Source organism: Lissotriton helveticus, chromosome 3_1 (genome assembly GCF_964261635.1).
Source record: "Lissotriton helveticus chromosome 3_1, aLisHel1.1, whole genome shotgun sequence".
Classification (NCBI taxonomy): Eukaryota; Metazoa; Chordata; class Amphibia; order Caudata; family Salamandridae; genus Lissotriton; species Lissotriton helveticus.
The window spans coordinates 339,145,544-339,159,303 of NC_136061.1; the positions used below are offsets into that span (position 1 = coordinate 339,145,544).

At 46.9% G+C, this 13,760-nt stretch overlaps 1 protein-coding gene across 15 annotated transcripts in view; it reads left to right on the plus strand.

The window, feature by feature from the left end:
• Positions 1–13,760, plus strand: part of NCOR1 (nuclear receptor corepressor 1) — a 1,934,049-nt gene that overhangs the window by 607,586 nt on the left and 1,312,703 nt on the right. For all 15 annotated transcript variants that reach the window (XM_078679968.1, XM_078679976.1, XM_078679969.1 and 12 more), the window contains exon 18: positions 5,163–5,419. In XM_078679968.1, the coding sequence (XP_078536094.1) occupies positions 5,163–5,419 (257 nt within the window). The remainder of the gene's footprint in view (positions 1–5,162; positions 5,420–13,760) is intronic.

Sequence of the window (13,760 nt, forward strand, 5' to 3'; positions counted from 1 at the left end):
TACTGCGTACTAACCCCAAATTCCTTCCGAAGGTGGTGTCACAGTTTCATCTCAACCAAACTATTGACTTGCCTGCATTCTTCCAAAACCCACAAACGGTGGCGGAAAGAATGCTTCATACTTTGGATGTCAGGAGGGCATTGATGTCCTATATTGACAGGACACAACACTTTAGGAAAACTAAACAACTTTTTGTTGCCTTCTCGCCACAGCACAAAGGCAACCCTATTTCCAAAGCAGGAATAGCCAGGTGGATTGTTAAGTGCATCCAAATCTGTTATCAGAAGGCTAAACGTACCTTGACAATACCCCCAAGGGCGCACTCCACACGCAAATTGGGGGCATCTATGGCTTTCCTGGGGAACATTCCTTTAGAAGACATTTGTAGAGCAGCCACGTGGGTTACACCACATACCTTTACAAAACACTACTGTGTTGATGTGCATTCCAAGCAGCAAGCAGCTGTAGGACAGGCTGTTCTCAAAACACTTTTTCAAGTTTCTGCAGCTGGCACGGGCAACCGCCGCTAATGGAGGGACTGCTATATATTCTATGCAAAAGATATGAATTTAGCAGCCCACATGCCTCGAACTGAATATGCTACTTACCAGTATGCATCTGTTCTTGGCATGTAGGGCTGCTAACATTCATATCGCCCACCCTCCTCCCCGGTGCCTGTCGCAGCTGCAGACATACTCTTGCATTCAATCATTAGCATGGACATCCTTTACACTTTACACTCCATCTCGGCCACAATGGCGCAAAACAATCTGGGGATGGAGCCGATGCCCATGCGCACTGTAGTCCAGGGGAGGAGCCACCTATCTCAGGATACTTCGAAGACTCTTCCAGGACAACAATGTGCGATCATCCGGACCCAACACTAGGCGGCGATCTAATGCAAAAGATATGAATGTTAGCAGCCCTACATGCCAAGAACAGATGCATACTGGTAAGTAGCATATTCATTATAGCCACTCTTTGTTTAAAGGATTTTCTGCACATATTTGAAAAATGACCTTTCCGTCCACATTTCAGGCAGTTCTTGTCTATCGCCGGACATTTGTGAAAGTCCGCATTATAGGACGAAGTTCCACACCTGTAACAAGATCTGAACTGTTGTCTCCCCCTTTAAGAATACCTTCCAGATTTAAATACAGCTGCAACTTCTGGATCTCCACTAGATGCTGCAGGAGTATTACCAAAATTAATTTCTTCTTTCTTGTTTATTTCACGCATGCAATACTGTGAATGTTCTAAAACTTTTGCTACTTCAATAGCATCTTTCAAAGTAGGGTTTTTGCCCGCCCATAGTCTTTCCTGCGTTTTCTTGCACCTACACTGTACAATAAGTTGATCTCGTACCATCTTGTCGGTCATAGGACCAAATTTACACTTTAAAGATAAATCCCTAAGTTTTTATACAAAATAATCTATAGACTGATTTTCTCCTTGTTTGTGGCTGTAAAATTGGTGACGATTCATAGCTATATTAATTTCTTTAGCAAACCTTTTCTGTAGACGTTTCTTAGTTTCTTCATACACATCCTCAATGACACCGCCATCTGGCAAGGTAGCTATGGGTAGGTACGTAGAAATACGTTGACCTTCCTTTCCAAGATTATTCAATAGTAATGCCTTTGTTTGAGGCATGTGGAGTAACTATTATGGTTTGACTGGTCATTTTGATAAGAGTACTGAAACAGATAATAGGCGAGTACAAAAAAAATAATAATAATTACTTTTTTTAAATAATATATATCTGTTTCTATAAGGCAAAATTTAAATGTGTTCGTGGATTAATGTCGGGTACAACAGTTAAACAGTTCTCTTCATAAGTATGCAAATGGATTCTTGTGAAACTTCAATTTTATTTCCTTTTCTTCTCTCAATTCCTTGTGAGAAAATAAAGCTCTTTAGCAAATGTCATTTCATGACTCAAATGAATAATAATAGCAACTTGAACAGTACCTTGGAACTTGCCCGCAAAAAAATACTTCACGATGTTTCTCCTTCGAGAAAAAACGATCCATTTCTCTCCGAAATAACTCGTAAATCAAAGATGGCCGCCACATCGTTCTGACATTTTCTCAATGGGAAGTCGCCAAAATGTAGTAAGTTAATAAAGCTCTGAGAATATAATTACTTGAATAAGAATTAATTATTTATTTAATAAGTTGCACCGGGTAGAACTCTGTGGCTGTCCCTCTGGCTGGTCCCTCTGCAACTGCCACCACATAGAACCCACAGATCTTCTAGGAATGTGGAATGCACCAACACAGCATTCCACACTCTGTGGCTAACCTAGATAGTTACAACACAAATGCTTGTTGGGAATTATGTCATCCTGCATCCCCTTAATCCCAAATTGTCGACTTAGCATGCGGCCTCTACAAGAACGTCTAGATCTTCAGTGGGTGCAACATCAAGGTTCCTTCGAGGATCAGATCCTTATCAATCCTCAAATAAAGGAGGCGCTTTCATGGTGGGGAATAAGACAGAATTTATCAGATTGGCTAATCTTAGGACCAAAAACTCCCAGTTAAATAATGACAACCGATGCATCATTGCAGGAATGGGGAACGCATCTTCAAGACCTAGAGATCCAACGACATTGGAGCAGACAAGAGGCTCAATTACTCATCAACTTATTAGAGATAAAAGCGGTGTTCTTGGGTCTCCAAGCCTTCTCCCCAGGATTCACAATTCTACAGTTCTAGTCAGAACAAACAGTACTACAACGATGTTTTTTTTAAATAAAACCGGGGGGGGGGGACAAGATCAAAGCCCCTATCAATGCAAGCTCAAGACATCTGGAATTGGCTTCTAGTTCACAATATCTCCCTGCAAGTTCAACATGTTCCTGGAATACACAACATAAGAGCAGATTCACTGAGCAGATCAGCAAGTGGTTGTCAAGAATGGGAACTGAATCAGTATCAGCTCACTCAAATATTTAGTTTGTGGGGCACTCCAGCTCTGGACTTGTTTGCCAATCGAAGCAACAAAAAGTGTAAACAGTTTGCAAGCAGATTCCCTCAGCCAGGATCTTAGGGGAATGCCCTTCAGCTTCGTTGGACAGGTATGTTTGCATATGCATTTCCCCCATTCCCGCTAATCCCAAAGGTGCTCAGAAAGATGAGATGGGAACCATGTTGCTTTATTCTGATAGCCTCGGCATGGCAGAGACATTCCTGGTTTTCGGAGCTTCTCCACTCCCAGAGTGCGGTTTCCTCTAATCCAGGATTTGATCTCCATGAACAAGGACACGTTCTTCATCCCCAGCTGGCCTCTCTGAACTTGTTGGCATGGAACCTCATGAACACGAGTTTTACTCCTTAAACATTACTGAAGAATGCCGGGATATCCTCTTTCACTCTCGTGCAATTTCCACAAATAAAACCTATATAGCAAAGTGGAAAAGGTTTTGCCAATGGTGTTTGACACAATCTCTTCACCCCTTGCATTCTTCTCCGGAGCAGGTTCACCCATACCTATTGCTTCTGGCCAAGGCAAGCCTTTCTCATGCATCAATCAAAGTGCATCTGGCTGCCATTTCAAGGTATCGCAGGAAACAAAATCATCCATCTCTTTGGTCACAGAGAGTGATAAATGAGTTCTTAAAAGGTTTATTCAGTATTTTCCCTCCAATTATATGTCCCTCAGTTCCATGGCCGTTGAACACAGTCTTGGCACAACTTATGAAATCACTGTTCAAACCGATTCACAAAGCTGAGCTGCAGTTTGTATCTTGGAAAGTAGCCCTACTACTGGCTTTGACGTCAGCGAGAAGGGTCAGTGAAATTTTTCCCTTTTTCATCACAGAGCCTTTTCTTCAATTCAAGAAAGACAAAGTGATCTTGCGAACAAACCCTAAATTAATTCCAAAAGTCCCTTTGGATTTTCACCTCAATTAACCTATTGTTCTTCCCTCATATTTTAAAAACCCATCGTCTGCTGCATAAAAGTCTTTGCACACATTAGATGTCAAGAGGTGTTTAAAATTTTGTCAAAGTCCTTTCGAAAGACGAGTCTGTTATTAATAGCGCTTTCTGGTCCCTGAAAAGGTTTGGCTTTATCAAGGACTAACATATCCAGATGGATAACCTCAGCCATTACTTTGTGTCACAAGAAAGCCGGAAGTCCTTTACGCTCGACGGTTCGAGCTCACTCAACCAGAAAAATGCTGACTTCAGCCGCATTGTTTGCGGGAGTATCTCTTCCGGATATTTGCAGTGGTGCAATGTGGAAGAATGTCCACACGTATTTACCAAGCACTACGGTCTGTACACAGCTTGGAATGCAGATTCAGCAGCGGGACAAGCCGTGCTAAGTCACCTGTTTCATTAAGGTATTTTCCTGACAATGTTTTCTCTAAAAGATGGCTCTTTTTTCATGTGAATGTTTTTTTCTAAAATGCTACATTGAATAGTAGTTTACTATATATCATTGAAATTTGCGTAATATATGGCCTTATGATACATGTTGATGCATACAATCTGTTTTATCTTCTAGAGCATATTTATTAACTCATAAACAGGAAGCAGAGCCTAAGAAAAAAGGGGGGTTTCCTGGAAACGCTTCTAAGTGTACTGCTTTCTATTCTGATACAAGCATGTGAATCTATGAAAGATTCAATACTGGAGAAGAAACAAGTTACTTACCTGTACACTATGGTTCTCCAGTATTGATATCTTTCATAGATTCACGTGACCTGCCCGCCTCCCCGTTTCTCAGGTAGACCACTTTTTTTCATCTCTGTTTACTTCCTTGGCTCTCACTCAGGGCTGGAAATCTGCTGTATGGTGGCTCTGCTGGGGAGTGTGATATCAGGGCTGGCATCTCATTGGCTGGCATTTGGACCACATAATGATGGTACTGGGCTAACAAAGCCTATGGTTATCTATGGTATTTAGACAGTTTTTCTTTTCACTGCTATTTATTTCCTTTACCGTGAGACTCCCACCATGACGATGGGGAAGATACAAGCATGTGAACCTATGAAAGATATCAATACTGGATAGCCATAGTGTACAGGTAAGTAACTTGTTCTTTTAGTCTATTCTGTATTTGAAGGGGAAAAGACATGCTGACAGTTGAGAATTTAATTACCTCACCAATAATGCATGAATTCTTCTATTTTCGTTTTCGTTTACCATCAGGGAAGCCACTAAAGAGAGAGAGGAGAAGAAGGTTGAGGTCACTGTGGAGGAACTGGAGGAGAAAGAGCAGGTCACACCCAGAGGAAGAAAGACTGCCAACAGCCAAGGCAGACGAAAGGGCCGCATTACAAGATCAATGGCCAACGAAGCTGCAGCAGCAAATGCTGCCACCATCCCTAGCCCAAGCACCACCCCCACAACTACAGAAGAACCTCAGCAAACACCAGCCCCACTGGCAGTCCCACCACCAGAGTCTTGTGAGTATTAATTGGGTTGAAGAAATGCAAGATTTGCTAACTTTTTGTTAAGCATTTTTCTGTTCCAAACATTAGAAACTGATCTGGATCTAAAATATTCTGTAATTGAACGTTTGAGTGCTATACCTAATTATTTTTATATTTCCTTTTAGATTTTAATAGCTACATTATTTATAAGACATGGCATGTCGCATTATCGTTTATCTGAAAGAGACTGTAGTTATAGATTCTTTACCTTTAGAATCACCCCCAGGCGTCAGACCGGTTCCAGAGATCTTTTTTCTTTAGCAGTACACCTGTGTGTCGGTAGGTGACGTCGGTCGACTCTGTGTCCATCTGCACGTCCTGTTCCCCGGAATAACGTTGCGGTGTCTATTTAGACGCTGCCCCTGCTCGCTGACGTCCGTTCTTTATTTTTCCGGGCCAGCCTAGCGCAGATCCTGACAGAGCTTGCCCCTTTGTCAATTTTTGACTAGCCTTTTTCGACTTTTTGGCGATGCCTTTTTCGAGTTTTATGGTGCACAAGGGATGTCCCTTTGCCGAACTGGATTCAAGCCATGTGACTCCTGTTATAAGCTGATGTCCGTGATGGATCTGCACCTCGCGTGCCTCTGGTGCCTGGAGCGCACCCACGACCACAGTCGTGCTCTGACTCTCGGGCCACGAAGCTGAAGTCTTTGTAGGAGCATTCCCGAAAGCTTTTAGAGGCCTGGCAGTCTGCTCCGCGCAGCTCGTGGACACGGTCGAGAGGAAGGTCTCGGGACCGGTCGCGGAACCACCATCACATTCGTCTTCCAAGTCTTCATCCAGGGTAAATCGAAGCACAAGAAGAAGGCGAAGAAGCACCGGTGCCCTTCGCCTATGCCCTGTCTGTCGGCCGACCGGCTGCACCCGGTGCATCGACGCTCTCCCTCTCCGCCCTCGGTGGCTTCTTCTGGGATGGCTCCTCGCTTTCTTCCTTTCCCGAAGCCGGAGCGTCCCCATCTCAGCTTCGAGCTTTTTACGAACCGCTTCACAGAATCTTTGGGCAGCCCGACTCCGCCGGCACGCCTTCGGGCACTGTGGACTCAGGTCTTAGATTCTGCTGCCAGAGGGCCCCCGAGGATCAAGGCCTGGATCCAGATTGGCGCCGGTTGACCTCACAATACCTTCCCCTAGTGTCGATTCAAGTGATGACGCCCCGATGTTGGTTGTGCCGCCGACCGGCATCAACCCCAGCCTCACCCCCGACTTGGATACAGCGCTGGACCGACGTCGGTACTGGCACCGGAGGGTACTTTCGTTCCCATGTTTATTCCTGTTTTTCCTTTCCACCCTGAGTGCCAACCATAGAAGTGTGAAGAGGACTGGGAGGGGTCTCCGGACCCTTTGGCTGACCAGCTTGAAGAACCGGACTGGCGGACTGGGTGATGTCAGTGGTCTGGATACCTCCCCAGACTGTGGCATGCCCTCGCTCCCCTACTGTGGCTATGGAGGAGGTAGCTTCCAATGCAGAGGTGTTGCGTAGAGCGGCAGAGGTCTTTGACCTTGAGCTTTCTACAGTGGGAGTCAGGACTAACCTCCTGACGGAGGTGCTTCAACCGGCAGCAGTCTCTTCGGAGCCCCTTCTTTCTTTTAATGAAGCCTTCACCGACATCCTTCTGGGCACTTGGTCCAAGCCCAGCATAGGGGCTCCTGTGGACAGGATGATTGCCCGATGCCACCGCCTGTCCATGGGCGACCCACTTTTCCTCTCCCAACACCTGACCCCTGATATCTTGGTGGTCCAAGCCTAGTCTTCTAAGGGCGTATTCCCTACTGTGCCCCAAGGTAGGGAATCCAAGAAGCTGGACCACCTTGGGAAGATGTTTTCTTCCGCCAGCTTAGCGCTGCGGTAGGTGAACACCTCATGTATTTTTGGTCAGTATACCCATACGGTGTGGGATATGGTTGCGCAAGTACTGCCACAGTGCCAGGAGTAGGCCCGGGCCATTCTCATCCGCGCAGTGGCAGAGGGTAGAGCTGCAGCTAAGTTCACCATCAGATGTGGGCTGTTTACCGCTGAGACTCTGGGCAGAATGGTCGCCACATCAGTAGCCATGAGGCGCTACGCCTGGTTAGGACGTGTGGTTTCTCTGGGGATGTCCAATCCACCCTGCTGGATATGTCGTTTGATGGCCATTGCCTTTTCTGTGGCAAGGCAGACTCTACGCTTGAGCACTTCAAGGATTCTAGTGCCCGGCCAGGTCCTTCGGCTTCGCGGCAACCTCTCGCCCCACACAGTCTGCTCGTTCCACCTTTCGTGGCTATGGAAGGGGTACTCCACCATGTTCGCAGTACAGCCACCAGCTCATGTAAGCTGCCCAGCCCCTGCGTGGCCGTGGACGTGAGACCCTGAGACGCAGGTCTGGGTGCCAGTGGGCGGGCTAGTACACCCATAACACCCCTGCAGCAGCCTCCAAGCCCTCCTAGTCTGATCTTTCAGGGCCACCGGAGGCCAGTGGGTGGCGGGATTCGCCATCATCTCCCCCACTGGCAAAACATCACGTCGGACAGGTGGGTTTTGCAGATAGTCCGAAGGGGCTATGCCCTCCCCTTCGAGGCTACCCCTCCCTCCAGGCCACTATCCTTCCATCGCATGTCGGAAGATCACTTGGCCCTTCTCCGCCATGAAGTTGCAGCTCTCTTGGCTAAGGGAGCTATAGAAAGGGGGGCCAGAAGTAAGTCGTAGTTGCTATTCACGCTACTTTCTGGTCCCCAAGAAGGACAAAGGCCTGCGTCGTATCTTAGACCTCAGGGCCCTGTAGTAAGCTGGCTCTGTACATACTATACCAAAGTGAGGTATAGTCTGCACGGAGTCCAGTGGAACCCAAAAGGTCGGCAGAGGTTTAACCACTTGGCTGCTAAGGGGTGTGCATGTAGGTCCATTGACTTTCCATTGAAATCAATGGGCCCTACATGACGAGTTACCCTTGTCATTAGCACTGAAGGGGTTAAGTATTCTCTATTTGGGCTAGTGTGGTAGAGCAGTAAGGCAGTACCAGTGGACAGTGTTAAGCATTTGTTGCACACACAGCAAATGATTTTACACACTCAAATACTGAACTTCAGACCAATTGTTTTTGTATAAACCATATTCTTTTACTTATATTATTTCTGAGAACCAAGCAAGCCTGGCACTGGTAAGAGATAAGTACTTTGCAGTAAATATACAGTTGTAATACAGTTTGAATTGGTAACTGTATGTGCACTTCTCTTGTAGGGGATTTCCGTGATCGTCATAATCATATGAATAGTCCTGCCAATGTGCGTGGACCCCGGAGCACTTCATTAGATATATCTTCTTAAGTTGTCATCTTCTGCCTTTCTTCAGAAAGGCCTGTATGGACACTTGTATGGACAATAATGCAGCCTAAGCAACTAGGCTACACTGGCCATTACTTCATCCTGAAGTGAAAAACGATAGCCAGTTTAACTTTAAATTTAGTAATTTGCTGAGTTTTACACATAAAAAAACTCCTTCACAAAACTCATTTTTTCATGATAGAGATGAAAAGGAATGGATAGAAAAGCCCCCATAAGTTGCCATTAGGTGTCTGCAAGTGGGTACCATTCCTTTAACACCATGGCTGCTTGTGTTGATCTTCTACTGTGCTGAAAGTTAATAGAAACGGGTGTGGTCATGACGAGCTCAGCTCGTCAGCACACGAGCACTGTGCTGCATGACGAGCTGAGCTCGTCGTGAGCATGGAAGGGGTTAAGAGTCTGCAGAGACCCCCCGTATTCCATGAGGCACATCCAATGGCATTTACATTCAGCTCCTGCTAGCAGGACCCTGGAGCATTTTTGTTATTTCTTCAAAATTAGTGATTATATTTGGATTTTTGCAGATTCACTCGACGTCTTTGTCCTTTATCTAACTTCTGCTGTCGTTTTTTGGCAGAAATTCAGCTTTTTTCTCGTCAAAATGCCATCTCTATTTGACAAGTGCCCTGACTGTGGTAGGAAGAAGGCCAAGTCTGATTCTCACAGAGTCTGTATTCTGTGTTTGCCTGTGTCTCATGTGCCTGACACCGGTTTTATCTGCAAGACTTTTTCCAGGCGCACTCTGCGTGACAGGGAGAAGATTCGGGTCCAAGGGATGGAGCAGAGGAGACACAAGGCAGCTTCTTCAGCCTCTGGCAAAGGAGAGGGTAAGTCCTCTACCAAGTTCCTATGCTTCGACCTCTGGGGGGCTCCCCAGCAGAAAAACGACAGAAAAACGACGCCGGTCCCGGTCGATGTAGAGTACGGCGGCAACGACATCGAGAGCAGGTATGACCTCGATATGCTCTCCGTCGACCCAGGGCTCTGGACCAATAGGCTGAACGGTCGCCACATCAGTAGCCATGAGGCGCTACGCCTGGTTGAGGACGTCTGGTTTCTCTGCGGATGTCCAATCCACCCTGCTGGATATGTCATTTGATGGCCATTGCCTTTTCAGTGACAAGGCACACTCGGCGCTTGAGCACTTCAAGGATTCTAGGGCCACGGCCAGGTCCTTCGGCCTCGCGGCAACCTCTCGCCTCACACAGTCTGCTCTTTCCACCTTTCGTGGCTACGGAAGGGGTGCTCCCCCATGTTCCCCCATGTTCCATGTTCTGGGTCGAAGCGACATCGACGATCCATGTCGAGGAGAAGAAAGGCGAAATCGCCGCCGTGGGTTTCCCCGCGTTCGACGTCGACGCATCAAACATTGCCGTCGATCTGAATCTCACAATCTGCGGTCGCTGCCGAAGCGTCGTCGGCGATCACCATCTACGTGTGAGAAAGTGGCTCTGTATATACTGTTCCCAAATAGGTACAGTGTGCACAGAGTCCACAGACCTCAAAGGTTTGGCAGAGGCTAAAGTTAGATATAACCTTACTCTCTAAAGTGGTAGCTTGGTTGAGCAGTAAGGCAGTATCAGAGGACAGTGTAAAGCATTTGTTGTACACACTCAGTCAGCAAATGGTGTCACACACTCAAGAACTGAACACTAGGCCAATGGTTTGTATAAAATAATATATACTTGTTTTATTTTAGAACCAACAATAGGTATTAACATATACTTTCTAAGATTGAGTTACTTTTAGATAAATACTTTCAATAGACTTTGGAATAGGACAGTTACAGTTGTTGCCTTGGGCAACACAATTTCAAACACAATAACACATTGAGCTCAATGGGAATTTCTAAAAGAAGCTAATAGATTACTTCTAGGATTACTTTTCTAACTGCAGGACTGGTTCCTAAATTCAGTCCTAGGACATGTACGGTAAACAGTTGAGCAAAATCGATTAAGTCCCAGTAGTGATTTTTAAGCAGTATTTTGGTATTTTAAAAGTTGACACTTAGACGAAATTTCACAGAAAAACAGTCAATGATTTCCTATGGAAGAAATTCACTTAGCAGGTAAGTCGGGTTATGGTTAATCATTCTAGGGATGGATCCTAGATCCAGCACTGGTGCACCACCTGTTAACAGTTGAAAGATTATGTTTTTGTTATACAGACGATTTTTAATGAATATTTGTAAGTTTGTAAAATCGACACTTGGAAACTTTTTCAGCAAAAACCAGGCAATGTTATCCTATGGGAGGAAATTCAAATTGCAGGTAAAGTATGTTCTTGTTACTTTTGTAATCTAGTGCTGGACTCCTAGGTTCAGCACTGGGACATCTATCTAAAACAGGTTAGTAATTAAAGTTTTAAAGTTGGTACGATTTTTAAAGAATATTAGTAATTTCCAAAAATGAACACTTAGAAGAAATTCACAGAAAACGATTAATTGGTTTCCTATGGGAGAAAATTTAGTTAGCAGTAAGTACAGTCGTAATTACTTTTCAGGGGCAGTGTTGGGCACCAAGATCCAGCACTGGGATTTCTCCTGATAACCGTTGAGTATTTTCGTTTTTGTATTTCGGCTGATTTTAGACTAATATTTTTAAAGTTTCAAAACTCCACACTTAGAAGAATTTCCAAGTGAAACCAGTCAATGTTACCCTATGGAGGAAAAGTGAGTTATCGGCTTTTGGGTAAGTACTCCACTGGCAGAGTTAAGGTTCTGGGCGTAGACTCTGGAGTCTCCCAGGGTCAGGTAAGTACAGTTGTTACAACCTCAGCGGCACAGGGGCAGACGGGTGCAGAGATTGTTAGGCTCAATGTTATCCAATGAGAGGCCGGGGGCCTTCGGTTGGTGGCTGCTTGCTAGCAGGCCACGAGGCTGTGGGAGCTGGGCCCCATGTCACTTGCTCAGGGCAAATAGGGGATTATAATAGGGCAAAGGTGGCACTGCCAGGGGCACTCGGGTGGCTGGGTGCAGGGTGCTTTTGAGCAGACGCTCAATGTTAATAAATGGAGATTTTGGAAAGTGGAAAAAGGCTGCAGGCTCGGGGACTGAGTTTCTTCAGGGGCGACCAACTCTTCGAGAGGTAAGTTGGGGTCTTGGAGGACAGGTAGGCACCCAGGAGTTGGGCACAGGGGGCCGTCGGGCCACGGTGCATGGGTGTCTTTTAACGTCTGGAAATCTTACCCTCAGCTAATCGCGGTTGGAGGGGTCCCTGGTTGTGAGGCTGCAGGCGTCGTCTGGTTCGTCCAGGAAGGTCTTTGGGCACTGAACTTCGGGTCCTAGTCGCCAGGGGGACGTCCTCGTGGTCTTGGGTCACTCAGGCACGGCCGAGCTTGGCGGGTGCAGTGTGTGATGGTTGCGATTCCTGGCTAGCACCAGGGGTATTGCTGTTGGAGCAGAACCACTGCTCTTGGGAGTCCGTCTTTCATAGGGTCAAGGCAGGCAGGTCCTCCGAGGTTTTAAAGGTTGCTGCTCGCAGGAGTTGCCGGGATTTAGCAGGAGCAGGTTCAAGGATCGACAGGCCTGTAGGGCTGGGGCCAAGTCAGTTGGTGTTGTCCTTCTGTTAGCAGCTGCACAGCGGGTCGTCTTCTTCTTGATCTTCTTTCTTGTTGTCGTATTGGGATCTGAGGAAGGAAGGTTCAGGGTGCCCCTAAGTACTAAATTTAGGGTCATTACAGGTAGGGTGAGGGCAGAGACCAATAGGTCCCTGTCCTGGGGTGGATACACTCCCTAACCTGCTCCTGTCCTTTGGGAGGGGGGTAGGAGCCTAGCTGTGAGTGGGTAGGGCTCCCCATCCTCAAGATGGCAGTAGCCGGAGTCGTGCTTCACCTCGCCTCCTCCACCTGAGGGGTGGAGTTGGCACAGGCTGGCACACCCCCTTTTCTGACGTAGGGTTTCCCGCCAGTCTTCCCGCCAGAGAGAGGATTAGAACTAGTGGGGGGTAATTGCGGAGTACAGCAAGTGGCCTGGAAAAGCTCACAGAGGCGGCATGGCTTTAAAGCTTCCCCTTGCCCATTCTGGGGGAGGAGACCTAGCATCTCGCCCAGGATGTGCATTGTTGCAGGCCCAGGAGAGCAGGGGCCTCTCTACACAGAGGTACAGCAACATTTCTGCTGTGTGGCAGCCTAGGCAGCCTCTCAGACAAGACGTGGATTGTAGGTTAGGTTTCAGGGGGCATCTCTAAGATGCCCTCTGTAGATCATTTTACATTAAATCCCACACTGGCATCAGGGTGGGTTTAATGTGCTGAGAAGTTTGATACCAAACTTGTCAGTCTTTAGTGTAGCCATTATGGTGCTGTGGAGTTCGTAATGACAACCTCCCAGCACCGTATACTCTTAATGGCATCACTGCACTTACAGTGCCCAGGAATGGCCCTGGGTACTGTAGGGGCAGAGGGCTCATGTACCTGTGCCCACACCACTGGCATAGGGCACCCAGCTAGAGGGGTGACTGATGTATGCCAGGGCAGTGGGGTTGTGGGCATGGCACACAGGGATGTTTGCCATGGCAACTCCTTGTTTAGTTCTGCACCAGGACACTCAGCCTGCAAGGCAGTGTTTGGGTGTCAGGGTGCAGGGCCCCTAAGTGTGGCTCAATAAGTACTGCAGCCCTTAGGGGTCTTCCCTGGTCACATTGCCCTGGGTACCCATGGTACTATTTACCAGGGGCTGACGTGGCCAGAGAGGCCAATTGGGTTTTAGCTTCAATACAGTTTTGGGGAAGGAACATAGGCCCTGGGCACCTGATTGGCATCAGCAATTCAGCAAAAAGTGAGGGCATACCATGCAAGAAAGATGGCACTTTCTCACAGCGTCTTCCTCTTGTTAGCTGCTACACGGATGTTCTTCTTTCCTTGTAGTTTGTTCTGGTCTGAGGAAGTAAGATTCAGGGGTGCGCCTAAATACTAGATTTAGGGTATTATAGGTAGGTAAAAGGTTGGGACCAATGGGTCCCTTCCCTGGGGTGGGTAGACCCCCTAGTATGCCACCC